General features: G+C 42.1%; 1 protein-coding gene and 1 long non-coding RNA gene across 3 annotated transcripts; one reads left to right on the top strand and one right to left on the bottom strand.

The window, feature by feature from the left end:
- Positions 1–1,668: 1,668 nt before the first annotated feature.
- Positions 1,669–6,701, bottom strand: LOC135550155 (uncharacterized). Of its 2 annotated transcripts, XR_010457076.1 has the most exons (4): positions 6,499–6,701; positions 6,016–6,088; positions 3,619–3,647; positions 1,669–2,187 (listed from the first exon to the last, which is right to left on the bottom strand). It is a non-coding gene; the product is annotated as an uncharacterized LOC135550155 (long non-coding RNA). The 2 variants fall into 2 exon arrangements; XR_010457077.1 differs by lacking the exons at positions 1,669–2,187; positions 3,619–3,647 and adding an exon at positions 5,668–5,884.
- Positions 6,702–7,166: 465 nt separating this feature from the next.
- On the top strand, positions 7,167–13,188 carry LOC135549335 (zona pellucida sperm-binding protein 2-like). The gene is made up of 10 exons (XM_064979334.1): positions 7,167–7,322; positions 8,123–8,239; positions 8,880–9,045; positions 9,226–9,345; positions 11,588–11,646; positions 11,753–11,855; positions 12,077–12,240; positions 12,380–12,390; positions 12,587–12,714; positions 13,025–13,188. The coding sequence occupies exons 1-10, from the start codon at positions 7,167–7,169 to the stop codon at positions 13,186–13,188; spliced, it is 1,188 nt and encodes a 395-aa protein (XP_064835406.1).
- Positions 13,189–13,764: the final 576 nt, after the last annotated feature.

Consider the following 13,764-nt stretch of genomic DNA (forward strand, 5'->3'; position numbering starts at 1 on the left):
GATTGCTGTAAAAGGACATAAGAATGGGTTTAAAAAAATAATTAATTTGAATCCAAAAGTGCAGGGTTAGTTTTCATTTGTTAAGAAGCTTCTTTATTGTTCACCCAATATTGCTTGCCTTACCTTGTTCATAGGCTGCTTCCATGGTAAGGAAACCAATAAACCTACAGTATGTCATTTTAAGATCTAAATCCTGATAACACCTGTCAAAAGCCTGCCCGGTGTAGCATATGATCTGGCTGCCATGAGTTGAGTCTCTCTCCATATCACAGGAAATTGTCAGGGTGTCCGACAGTCCTGGCTCTCTGCGTTGAGCCCGAACTGGTTCCACTGGGTGAACCCTGTAGAAATGAATGTCACCTCCCAGCTAAGAGTGTTTCATATTAAGGTTACATCCATTGAAAAAACAAAGAGCTGCTGGAGACATGGCCCCAGTAGTCATCCTACCTTCTCCCTCAATTGTAAGTTGTGCAGCTCCATTTATTCTACTAACTCGTGGTCACTCTGGTAATGTTGAGCGTCTGGTGAGTGAAAAGATGTGAATAGTCAGGGACTTAATATAATAAATCTTTTAATAACAGAAAATATAAATAGCAAAATATATTGAAGGTTAATCTTACTTGAGCAACACCACAAGAAAAAGGCAAGCGGCAATGCTGTCGAGCACACTCCATCCTTGCGATGCCTGCGTGCTTTTGTAGGACTATTGAATATTCTATAGTTTCACGGATTCCTCCAGAACTTTCATTACGCACACCTGTCCCCTATTCCCACTGATTAGTATTTGTATATATATATGTGCCCTTTGGTTTCCATTGGGCTGTCAATTATAGTTACTATGTCTGTTGGTGCGTGTGAGTACCTGTGCTATATGTTTTGTGTTTCGTGCAGATGATTACGGGCCTCGTCCCGTGTTAATCATTGTTGTTTATTCGAGGTATGTGTTATTTATTCGAGGTACTCCACGCTCTTGTTTTGGGTTTCTACCCTGTTTTGATAAGTCTGTTTGGTCTTCATCCCCGTGCTTTCACGGCACGCCGTAATTTGGGCTTAATGAAAAACCCTATTACGCAGTCTCCCGATCATTCATGACAGAATAATCAACCATTAAGGGAGACAGTGGGAATGGCCCGTTGTCACAATGGGTCCGTCCGATGACGCAACTTCAGCAGCTACAACTGGCCCGTTCAAAGCCGCTACAACTGGTCTGTTCGACGCCACTGCAACATTTTACATAATAAATTAGCATGCATACCATAAGCATTTAGATTGTATGACGACAATTCAGTTATACTCCTCAAAGCCAATTTCAGACAGTTAATAGGCTATTATTGAAATTGTCTAAATGAAAAATGTGCCTAAATATTTGTATTTAATATGGATCCCCATTAGCTGCTGCCAAGGAAGCAGTTTATAAAATTTTTAACACATTACATTCAGACTGTGTGCCCTCAGGCCCCTACGCCACCACATATACACACACACACACACACACAATACAAAATCCATGTACGTGTGCATATTGTGTGTGTATGCATGTATCTGTGTGTTACAAATCCCTTTTGGCCCGACAGTCTAGGGAGGAATGGTAATGAGACCCATAACAACTCATGCAAATTATAGTGACAAAGCAAAAGTGTGAACGAAATAACTAGGACAATTGAAATCTACCGTCAAACGCAAGGTTTATTTGAAACACACGGTAATGGGGGGGAGCAGGAAAAGGGGCTGAGCTGGACCCAAGGAAAGAAACAATAAGTATTAAAAAAAAACTAAGCTAGACTAGCCTACTTTAACAACAGCTAACTAACCAAAAATACAGTGGGTGGTCCTCCCAGTTCTAACTAGTGTATTTAACAAAGTACCTACGGGTAGTATATGCCCATGGGCGACTTGTCTTGGTTTCCCCTTTTCCCACCAGCAATCAAACAAACACCATAACAAAAACAATACTCACAGGTGATGACAAAGTGCTATGGAGGTGCTCAAACAAAAGAGAGGTTAATAAACAAAGAGCGAGTGAAACAGAGACCTACAGACATGGCATTTACAGAAAGATTGAGCTCTAGAGCAAACTGACAGAATTTTTAAACCAAGGGAAAGGAACTGTGATTGGGTAGGAAACAAGAGGAAGTGTCTTCTGATTGATGATTGACTGTTGACTGATTGAGGAGTGATGATTTTCACCTGTGAGGGGAGAAGGAGAGAAACACAGGATACTGGTGTCCGTAACACTGTGCCTATGTTTGTGTTGCTTCACAAACATAGGCGCACACACAAATACCCTATTAATATAAGTCAAACTTAAATTGGTTGAGATAAGAAATAACCTGTCAGGCAAAATATTCAGATAGTGTAGCCTATATGTCTCTGTACAGAGAGAGAGAGCCTCTTGAGCTCACAGCGCCTGCCCCAAAAGGACGCTTGTGCTCTGTCAATAATGTGACACACATCAAGTGACAAACACATTAAACTGTCAGACAAAATTATCAGAAGGGAAAGAGGTCTTATCTTCCTCTTAACTTCATATTTTAAATATGAAAATCATATGAAGGCATATCTTAGAAATCACGATGCCTACTTGCACAGTTGTAGTTATTTCCTTGAAATGATACTATTCACTTAAGGGAGCATTCTGATGACTTAAACGTATTGCTATATGACCTTTAATTCATTAATGATTTCATTGATTAATCTGAAGTTTAACTTGTTTCTGCATGTCAAACATAGATTTGCAGAAAAATGTATTAACCTTATATTAGATTATGACAATAGTTTGTAAGTGGTTTATAAATGCTTTTTATTCCATTTGTCACAAATTTTCCTGTAAAATATGAAACACTTGCCTTGCCAAAAATAGCCACATGCTATGTTTAAATGTAAAACATTTAAACATTCTTTACCCTAAAAATTAATGTATTCTTGAGGATTGAGGGCCATAGGATATTTTATCAAGATATTCCAATGATCTCTTCACATAAGGATTTAATTAAAGGGAGATAGATATTCTATATACCATTAAACATAAGTTTTACTTTGAATTATAGTTACAAATCGATTCAAATATGAGAGCTTACATGTCAAACAAGGAACCTTCTTAAAATGGCTTTAAAATGTACTGGCATTGTTTGCTAAAAAAACATCTTTAAGGCACTTGTCTATTTTTCTGCTGTAGAACTGCCTTATATCATGAACCTGAATTTAAAGCGATATTACTTATGTTTGTTTTAAAATTAACTATATAAAGCCGCAACTTAAATAAAACATGCCAAGCTCATGGACTGTCAGTCCTTGCATCCATAGCTCCATCCACAAAATTGAGTGGTTACATTTCCCCAGTCCCATCCCAGGTGCCAGGGTCAGGCTGTTGGAATTACAGATTGTAACTTTAACTGCTCATATGTGAGCAGTCATGTGTAGAAGAAAAGTATGTGGGATTCTTTCACATGTTGACAGGTCACCAAGAGGTTAATCACCTCCACATACCTGTACAATAGTCAAACTTAAGGACAGCAGGTACGCGAACGCATTTGTAAAACAGACCTAGTTCTCAATATGTCTTCCCTGTTACAATAAAGGTTCAATTAGAAATGAAAAAAGAATCATTTAAAAACTGACCTTCAATGCATGGTCACTCACACAGTAATCTGAAATACAGGGATCGCAGCAATGAGGTTACAGAGGTAGACATGTACAACTGAATAATGTCTTTTGCAAAGCAATATCAGAGTCCAGTAGTACCGTAAAGAGAGTAATGCAGCAAGGTCCCTGAGAGGCAGTACTAAGTGGTGGGCGGGTGGATATGGCTAGTGCCATGTCAGAGTTCAGCAGGGTTAGCTGGAAAGAAACTGTTCTTGAGCCTGCTAGTGTGGGAACGTTGAGACCTATACCGCCTGCCTGATGGTAGGAGGGCAAACAGTTTATGGCAAGTATGTGAAGGGTCCCTGATGCTGCGCGCCCTACACAGACACCTCTTGCGCTAGAGGTCTACGATGGCAGGGAACTGGGCACCAGTGATGTGCTGGATTGTTTACGCCACCCGTTGCAGGGCCTTCCGGTCGGCCATGGAGCATCCGCCAAACCAGACTGTGGCGCAGTTAGTCAGAATGCTCTTGACCGTGCAGCGGTAAAAGTTCACCAGGATTTTGGGAGACAGTCAGGCCTTTTTCCATTATGTAACAAACTTGAGTGAGATTTGCGTTCTTGGGTGCTGAGATTAGTTACTAACACAGGTATATTTTGGTTATCACGACAGCAAAAGCCTCCAGGAACAATAAAAAACACAATATTTACATCTTACAGTTAAATGAGAAAATTAGTAAAAGGAATAAAACCATAGTAAAATGGATGAGTTTGCGGTAAAATATTGTAAGGTACATTTTAAAACTCGAGACTGGACGTTTAAGTCATTATCTAATTCAGATATCGCATGATCTATACTGAAAAAAATATAAACGCAACAATTTCATAGATTTTACTGTTTACTGAGTTACAGATCATAAGGAAATCAGTCAATTGCAATAAATGTATTAAGCCCTAATATATAGATTTCACATGACTGGGAATACAGATATGCATCTATTGGTCAGATACCTTTAAAAAATTGGGACGTACACAGAAAAACTAGTCAGTATCTGGTGTGACCACCATTTGCATCTTGCAGCGAGACACAGCCTTTCAATGGCTGTGGTGGGAACTGGAACACGATAACTTACATGTAGATCCAGAGCATCCTAAACTTGCTCAATAGGTGATATATCTGCTGAGTATGGAAGAACTGGGACTTTAAGCTTCCAGGAATAATGTACAGATCCTTACGACATGGGGCTGTGCATTATCATGCTGAAACATGATGGAAGCAGATGAATGGCACGACAATGCGCCTCAGAATCTCATGGTATCTCTGTGCATTCAAACTGCCATCTATAAAATGCAATTGTGTTTGCTGTCCGTAGCTTATGCCTGCCCTGCCCATACAATAACCCCAAAGCTACCATGGGGCACTCTGACATCAGCAAACCTCTCGTCCACATGACGCCATACAAGTGGTCTTTGGTTGTGAGGCCGGTTGGACGTACTGCCAAATTCTCTAAAACGTAGTTGGTGGCTTATGGTAGAGAAATTAACATTCAATTATCTGGCAACAGCTCTGGTGGACATTCCTGCAGTCAGAATTGTATTGCATAAAGAGCAGGACAGGACTGGAAGCAATTATGTTACTCTACTGTATTTCATGAGATGTTGTCAAGACAAAACAATAAATCTACATACATTGCACAATAGAAAAGAGCAACCCGGCTTCTTTCACATGAGCAGTGTTACAATGACCTAACTGCCAAGTGATACAATGACCTAACCACAAAGTACTTTGACATAACATCTGAGGATGCATTCATTCACTAGGAAACAAAACGTTTTGTTTCCATAGAGGCCTCATATTACACATCTCCACTGGTAGGTTTGACTAAGTCATGCGATGATGGTAGGTAAGACTTATTGTTATGGTGTATTTTTGATTGAAAACGTCAGAGACAGAAGTTATGTAAAGTGGCATCAATTATCATTGAATAAGGGGACATAAGAAAATCTTCGGTCAAAAAAATTCACCTTTTAGTTTTGAAAGTGTCCAAGATGGAATTTACAATAAGGATGTTACTGGACTCTTAATGACAAAACATAACAATGGCTTTATTGTTAAAATTGTAGCATAAGAACAAACTAAATCAATATTAAAAAAAAGTAAAAAATAACATAACATCAGCGGCAAAAAAATAAGTATTGAAGATTTTTAAAAAATCTACAGCCTCATTCACAAGGTAGAGTGTTGAGCTAAAAAAGTTGATTCTCTGTAATAGTTCCTTCTTTACACTATCTGGTACAAGTGCTGCAAGAAAAATAACATAGTTGTTAGCAAAGTCACAGTTCCATGGTAGTTGGAGACTCATGAGGAACAAAAAGGTATCTACAATAACATATTAGCTGAAATGGTGTGGTGAGTATTTATGTTCTGCATACCTCTTCCTTTTGGTGTGATTTCTGCTACCAGGTCCTCCACTGTTATGTGTTCCAAGCCCTTCTCTGATAACATCTGCATAGAATAAGAGCAGGGAAATGTCTCAAAGGCCAAATGGTTCAGATGCTTGCACCGACAGTGATGTGTATGTTATGGGGATCTGGAATAAAATACAGGTGACTGAGTGATATATAGGTCACAACAACTCCCCCCCAAGCCACATACACAGATTGACAGGCAGGAAGACAGAAATAACTTTGCAGTGTGCTTTCAACTGATCCTTCCACCCACATTCTACCAGCTTCGCCCTGAGCAGTTCTTTCAACCTGTGGTCAAGCAATCAATCACGGTCAAATCAAATGTACAACATGTCCGTACGTGCTGTTTTTATCTGCCTGTTAGCTTTCAACCAGCTGGTTTTGTTTCACATTCCATAACGTTCAGTAACGTTACACTACACACGCATGTGAATGCGTTTTCCTTACCGATCCCGTTCCCCCATTTCAATTAATTTCTGATTTATTGCTGTCCTCATTTGTGAATCGTTGCTCGTGTTCTTTTCCCTGAAATGGGATGAAGAACTCTGTACGTTTCCAAAGACACGTCGCAAACTCGTTACAGCGATTGATTAATTGTAAACAAGGCGGTTAAGCTAGCAAGCTACCTTTTTTTGGATGAGCAACAGTAAAATAAATATATTTCCGGGTCACGGACCTTAAAGAATTTCACAATAAAAGTCCCCCACGTAATAGTACAAGTGTCAATAACTTCATGATATATGAAACATTAACAATAATTCATATTTACGTAACGTTTGCATTAAATGTGAGTTTTAAAACATGTTCCAAGGTCAAATACATGCCCCCAACGCAAATAACTATGAAATACATATTGGCTTGTAGAGCTTAAACTATTCTAGGTGCCGCAGTAAAAGCATTGTAGGGAATACTCAATAGGGCCTATAGAATGTACTCTGAGTGTACAAAACACCTTCCTAATATTATGTTGCACACCCTTTTGCCCTCAGAACAGCCTCAATTTGTCGTGGACTCAACAAGGAGTAGAAAGCGTTCCACAGGGATGCTGGCCCATGTTGACTCCAACGCTTCCCAGTCTACTGACTAAAAGATTAATTGTAGCTCCAGGAGCCAAGATGATTTGGATGGACTCTGCCATTCCTGTAGAGTATCTTCTGTTTCCAGAAGGTGTCAAAGTCATGTATAAAATTGACTTCGACATCCAAACCGTCCCCGAACAGCCCACTGGGGGCCTGAAAGCAAGGTGCGCCAACTTCCGGAGAGGAGCTGAGGTAGACATATTTCAGTTTCTGTAATTTCACTACAACATGACGGCACTAAACAAAGTGTGTTTGGTGACAGTTTTGTTTAATTCATATTTCCATTTCCTGAGACAGGCTGTTGCTTCAGGATACAAAATGACAGTAGTCATCTTTAGTCCTAGCAAGGTGGTCATGAATGTGGATGAAGTCCAATGAAAGGGCAATGCAATAGCCAACACTCCCACACAGCTGGTGTTAAGAAGCCCTCATAATGCAGAGGAGACATACCTCCAGAATGTAAGCTGACTTTCTCCGATTCCTCCATGAACTGGGTCATGTTCAGTAGAGCAAACATTTGGAAATGGTGGCCCTACCTGAACTCTGCAACATATTGTTAATACGGTTTGCCCTACTGAACACGGCCCTGGTGTGGTTGCCCCCTGAACAGGTAGCTGGGGTTCTGATGCGGGTGCTCTCAACCTCAACTTTCTTTGAGCAGAAGTGGCTGGTTACTCGAATAGATGCCACGGCTGTTTGTCCAACACCAGGTTGTGTGTGAAATATTTTAAGATCCTTTAAACCCAATTCTTAATTGGCTCTAGACAAGACTTTCATTTGTGTTGTGTAGTGTTCAGTTGGGAAATGTTTTGGGGTGAACTTTTTCCAAATAATGGCACATTTGTTTTCAGTTGCAAAATGTTCTGTTATGATGTGCACTTGGCTTCTTGTTTCACTGCAGAGGCAGTGGCCTTTACTCCAGAAGTGATCACCTGGTAAATGCCCAAGCACATAGACCCACTTTTCTCCTCTGATGCCTTCACCATTTGAAGGGAATTGACGCTAAGAGGCTGGACACTGAGGAAATGGCTGCCAGAAACTACTCGGTTTTAGTCACAGAGGCTCATATTGTTGAAATTCCAGTGGGGGCGGTTGGAGGCTATTTCAAGGTCAGCGTTGGATGAGTAAAAAGTTCCTGTTTAATTTCTAAATCTAATTTGTAGAGCCTTTTTTACTGCAGCAGTTGTCAGTGCTTTGCAGTAACCCTTTGCCATCTCATGGGTAAACTCCTAGAAATGTTGTCTTGTGTAAAAATGTTTCATATTGAGCAATTGTCTGCTTAATCAGGCTAATATACAATGGATTGCAAAACTGTGAATGTTGCATAAAATGACTCTACAGCTTGTCTTTGCAGTTTGTCCTTTAGCCGCTTGAAATTTGAGACCAAATATCCACACTAAAGTATTGTTTACCTGACTTTAGGGAGCCAGTAGCTTTGCCACTGTCAACTGAATGCAAGCAACACTCGGCTGCTGTTTACATATTGTGCAAGTGGTTACTTTGCGTGTCAGTTGTTTTAAAAATGCACACACCGCCAGAAATGCAAGTTGACAACCATATACCTACCAGCAGTCCAAAGTCCGGTAAACAATACATTCCTTTGGATATTTTGTCTTAAATTACGAGCGGCGAGAAGACAAGCGGTAGAATAATTGTATTTAACTTTCTGGCTTATACGGATCATTGACCTGTTTTTGCACTCCAATTGTGTATTACAGCCTGACTGCATCACTCGTCTCCCTTTTACAGAGCCATATTCAGGATGACCAGTACTTTGTCACTTACACCATTGAGTCCATGCTTGAGTTTCTGTGGATCGAGGAGGTCGCACACGAGGACACCAGCTACAAAGTCCTCTTCCCTATCACAACACCTCCGATGGCCAGGCCTCCACAAGTTTGCAACTATGAGTCTGGTTTAGTTAAATAGTGCCTATGGTAATTTGGGATGCCTGGGTTGTTCATTAGGCACAAAACAGAAGAAAATGTACTGAAACGGGGAGGCAATACCCAGACATATCCAATAACAAAATGTCAATTTTCAACTTCCATTGTACCGCATTGCACAATGTTTTCCTTTGTTTGCCATTGAACAGACACACCCTTAGACACAGTTCCTGAGCAGGCAGTGTTTGTGCTTGAGTTGTGGACCTTCAACCTTGATTGGGAGCTGCTGAACATCCACTTTGAGTCTACAACCCACACAAGTGGCTCAGGTAGTGCAGCTCATCCAGGATGGGACATCAATGCAAGCTGTGGCAAGAAGGTTTGCTGTGTCAGCGCAGTGTCCAGAGCATGGAGGCACTACCAGGAGACAGGCCAGTACATCAGGAGATGTGGAGCAGGCTGTAGGAGGGCAACAACCCAGCAGCAGGACCGCTACCTCTGCCTTTGTGCAAGGAGCAGCAGGAGGAGCACTGCCAGAGCCCTGCAAAATGACTTCCAGCAGGCCACAAATGTGCATGTGTCTGCTCAAACGGTCAGAAACAGACTCCATGAAGGTGGTATGAGGGCCTGACGTCTACAGGTGAGGGTTGTGCTTACAGCCCAACACTGTGCAGGACGTTTGGCATTTGCCAGAGAACACCAAGATTGTCGAATTTGCCACTGGCGCCCTGTGCTCTTCACAGATGAAAGCAGGTTCACACTGAGCACATATTTGACAGTCTGGAGACGCCGTGGAGAACGTTCTGCTGCCTACAACATCCTCCAGCATGACCGGTTTGGCAGTGGTTCAGACATGGTGTGGGGTGGCATTAATTTGGGGGGGCCTCACAGCCCTCCATGTGCTCGCCAGAGGTAGCCTGACTGCCATTAGGTACCGAGATGAGATCCTCAGACCCCTTGAGACCATATGCAATGCTAGACCTCATGTGGCTGGAAGAGGAAGGCATTGATGCTACGGACTGGCCCGCCCGTTCCCCAGACCTGAGCACATCTGGGACATCATGTCTCGCTCCATCCACCAATGCCACGTTGCACACTGTCCAGGAGTTGGATGCTTTAGTCTGGGAGATCCCTCAGGAGACCATCCGCCACCTCATCAGGAGCATGCCCAGGCATTGTAGTGAGGTCATACAGGCACCTGGAGGCCACACACACACAACTGAGCCTCATTTTGACTTGTTTTAAGGACATTACATCAAAGTTGGATCAGCCTGTAGTGTGGTTTTTTGAGTGACTCCAAATCCAGACCTCCATGGGTTGATAAATTTGATTTCCATTGATAATTTGTGTGATTTTTTGTCAGCACATTCAACTATGTAAAGAAAAGTATTTAATAAGAATATTTCTTTCATTCAGATCTAGGATGTTTTATTTTAGTGTTCCCTTTATTTTTTTGAGCAGTGTATATAGATTGTTTTAATAGTCCCCATATGTACTCAGTTGTCAGTTGTTGTTGAATAAGGTTCTGTTACAACAATGCTATCAATTGACCAATGCTTTTAACTTCACTCGAAAGAAGGACGGAACAAGGTGTCACAACCTTCACTCTTCAACTGATCTACGGCCTGGTCATCTTTCCAGAAAGCGCTGCATGCATGAGCTTACACTTTCTACATATTCCCCAAGGTGTCCACAGCATTGTGATGTCTTTTTACGCATTTATGTTGAAGAATAGCCGTAAGGGACCACATTGAGCAAGTGGTCACATGACTCCCGCAGAAAATCTTGCTTAAAGTACAGCGGTAGCCATTATTCCAATCTCTTCTAATGAGAAACCAATTTTCCCGGTGGATATATTATCGAATAGATGTGAAAAACACCTTTGAGGATTGATTCTAAACAACGTTTGCCATGTTTGTCGATTATTATGTAGCTAATATGGAGAAAAATTGGCGTTGTAGTGACTGCATTTTCCGATCGATTCTCAGCCAAACGTGAAGAACGGAACTATTTCGCCTACAAAAAAAACTTTGGAAAAAAGGAACATTTGCTAACTGGGAGTCTCCTGAGTGAAAACATCCAAAGTTCTTCAAAAGGTAAATGATTTAAATTTGATTGCTTTTCATTTTTGTGAAAATGTTGCCTGCTGCTAGCAGGGCATAATGCTATGCTAGGCTATGATAAACTTACACAAATGCATGTCTAGCGTTGGCTGTAAAGCATATTTTGAAAATCTGAGATGACAGTGTGATTAACAAAAGGCTAAGCTGTGTCTCAATATATTTCATTTGTGATTTTCATGAATAGGAAGATTTTCTAGGAAGATTTGTCCGTTGCGTTATGCTAATTAGTGTCAGATGATGATGGATGATGGACCCGTTCACGGGCTGGGAGTCACTACAGGTTAATGAACACAACCCTGTTTGTCCTTGTAGTGCCACCCTCAGTCACTGGCAACTGTGATCAGGAGAACTTCCACATCACTGTGGACTACAGGAACCAAGAGCCCTTTTTCGTAGTCTTGGTTGGCAAGCGGCTGCTTTCCCATGAGCTTGCTCAACAGTATTTAAGAGGGCGACGCAGACTTCACCATCACGTTGCCCTTCTCGTCGCCGGACGCAGTGTTTGAGGTACGACGCTCTCCCAAAACATGTTAACCTAAATTGCTGCAGCTAGCCTCGCTTTTCTTAACTTGTATACAATATTGGACTAATGAACTCTCCCATTGGTTCCCAGTCGGTTCACTCGTCCTCTGTCAGGAGCAGACTGGATGTGGCTCTGTTGCATCCTTACAACAAATACTTTTCCATGGCTTGCAGCTTCATCAAAACGCCGACTGGTTGGTTCTCAAACAATTACCTCCAATAAATAGTCGTTTGACATTGTTACCAAACCTGGGTTCCTTGCAAATACTGTGTGTCTAATAGTAGTGCCAGATGGGCATGGTTTGCACTTTTGGTGCTATTCCATTGGTTCTACTGTGCTCGGCAAGCTCAATTAAGTGTAACAAATACAGAACCCAGGTCTGATGGCTACCAGTCTTACTCCCCCACCTCCAAGAGTGTTTCTCTAACGGAACGATGACTGCGGTGAAGGTAGAGTCTGCTCCCGGTCTGAACCCTGGTCAGCTGACCCTGAGCGACCCTGCCTGTGGTCCCACCTACAGCGACAATCGTTTCGCCTACTTCCACTTCACTGTGAACTCCTGTGGCACCACCAGGAAGGTAAAATGACTATTACCCTGAGGTGATGGGAACTGTATTTATGGACTGTTTGCTTCTGCAGGCTGTAAAAAGCAATTCCCCTCTACTACATTGTTGATAAACTATGTCATGCTGTATGAGAACGAAATCTCCTTGCCAGATGAACTTGAGGTGAAGCTGAATGCAACGACGTCTTCAGGAGGAATATCAGTAAGTCTATTACGCATCACAATTGTAGCTATTAGCTTTTATAGGGTGTTTTTTTTACCTTCACCAATTGCTCAATACTTTGTAGACAGGGAAAATGTGCCTTTACTACCAGTGTGTCCACTCCACTGCTTGAAGTTGCCTACATCCCTCTTTTTAGGTTAAAGGTTTCCTGCTACTACGTGGCCAACATCACTCGCACATTGGCCTTCCTGACCAGGCCGCGTAACAAGCCTTTTGCCGAGACTGGGGTGGGTCGACAAATGGTCAGAATGAGACTCGCTCAGAGTAACGGTGCACAAATTCAGAATTTCAACTTGACCCCTAGCCTCTAAAAGAATCTTGGAAGGTCTCCTTTACAAAACTATTCCCAAAAATGTAAGCCTTATGATATTACTCTTGCGTCCTGAGATCTACAGCTGTGGCTATGGAGTAACGGTGAGGAGCTGATTTGGGGGGGGGGGGGGGTAGTGTTGGCTATAAATGGCTTGTGTTCATCGGGGCACAACAGGATATGATAAACAAACGTTTCTTAAATGGACAAGTTCAGATGGTGCCCACTGAACACGACCCCCGGTTGTCTTGTTCTGTGTTCCAGACACCTCGTATAACACGTTCCACCAGGAGGAGGACTATCCAGTGGTGAGGTACCTGAGACAACCTCTGCACTTTGAGGTGGAGCTGACCACATCCTCTGACCCCAAGGTAGCGCTGGTGCTTGACCACTGCTGGGCCACCCTCAACGAGGACCGCGACTCCTGACCCCGGTGGAATCGCATCATTAATGGGTAACATGTTTTTGGGCCTAAACAAGTGTTATTCCACAGGTGTGGGTCCTGAGTAATTAGCAACCCATCATGCTTGGCAGGCCTTTTACTTTGGCTACTGTGGCTATGCCCCATCCATATGTCCTGAGTGGTCACAATGCTTCAAAACGATGTGAGCCGTGTGCGGTCTGTCACCAGATCTCCACCCAATTTAACATTTATGGGAGATTCTGGCGCGTACGATCACTGAGTGGTCCCTGCAGCGTACCATTGGAATGGAACGTATGTTGCAACAAACTACTCTACACCGCGTTCTGAAAAGCAGCTAAACAATGTCTTGTACTAATGAGAAATTAAGTTCTTCACAACTTTATTCCACCTTTCCTTGTAAAATATATAAATGTTCACGTTATCATCTAGTCTAAATAACAGGTTGACTTGTTTTACAATGTGATGCGGTACAAGGGAACCATATATATCTAGTTTAGAAAATATGGCATGCCGTTCACTGCGCCCGTTGCCTGAGATTGTAACTTAGTTTGGCCACTTCAGCATGTGACAAATTGTTGTA

The sequence above is a fragment of the Oncorhynchus masou genome, chromosome 12 (genome assembly GCF_036934945.1).
Source record: "Oncorhynchus masou masou isolate Uvic2021 chromosome 12, UVic_Omas_1.1, whole genome shotgun sequence".
In the NCBI taxonomy this organism is placed as follows: Eukaryota; Metazoa; Chordata; class Actinopteri; order Salmoniformes; family Salmonidae; genus Oncorhynchus; species Oncorhynchus masou.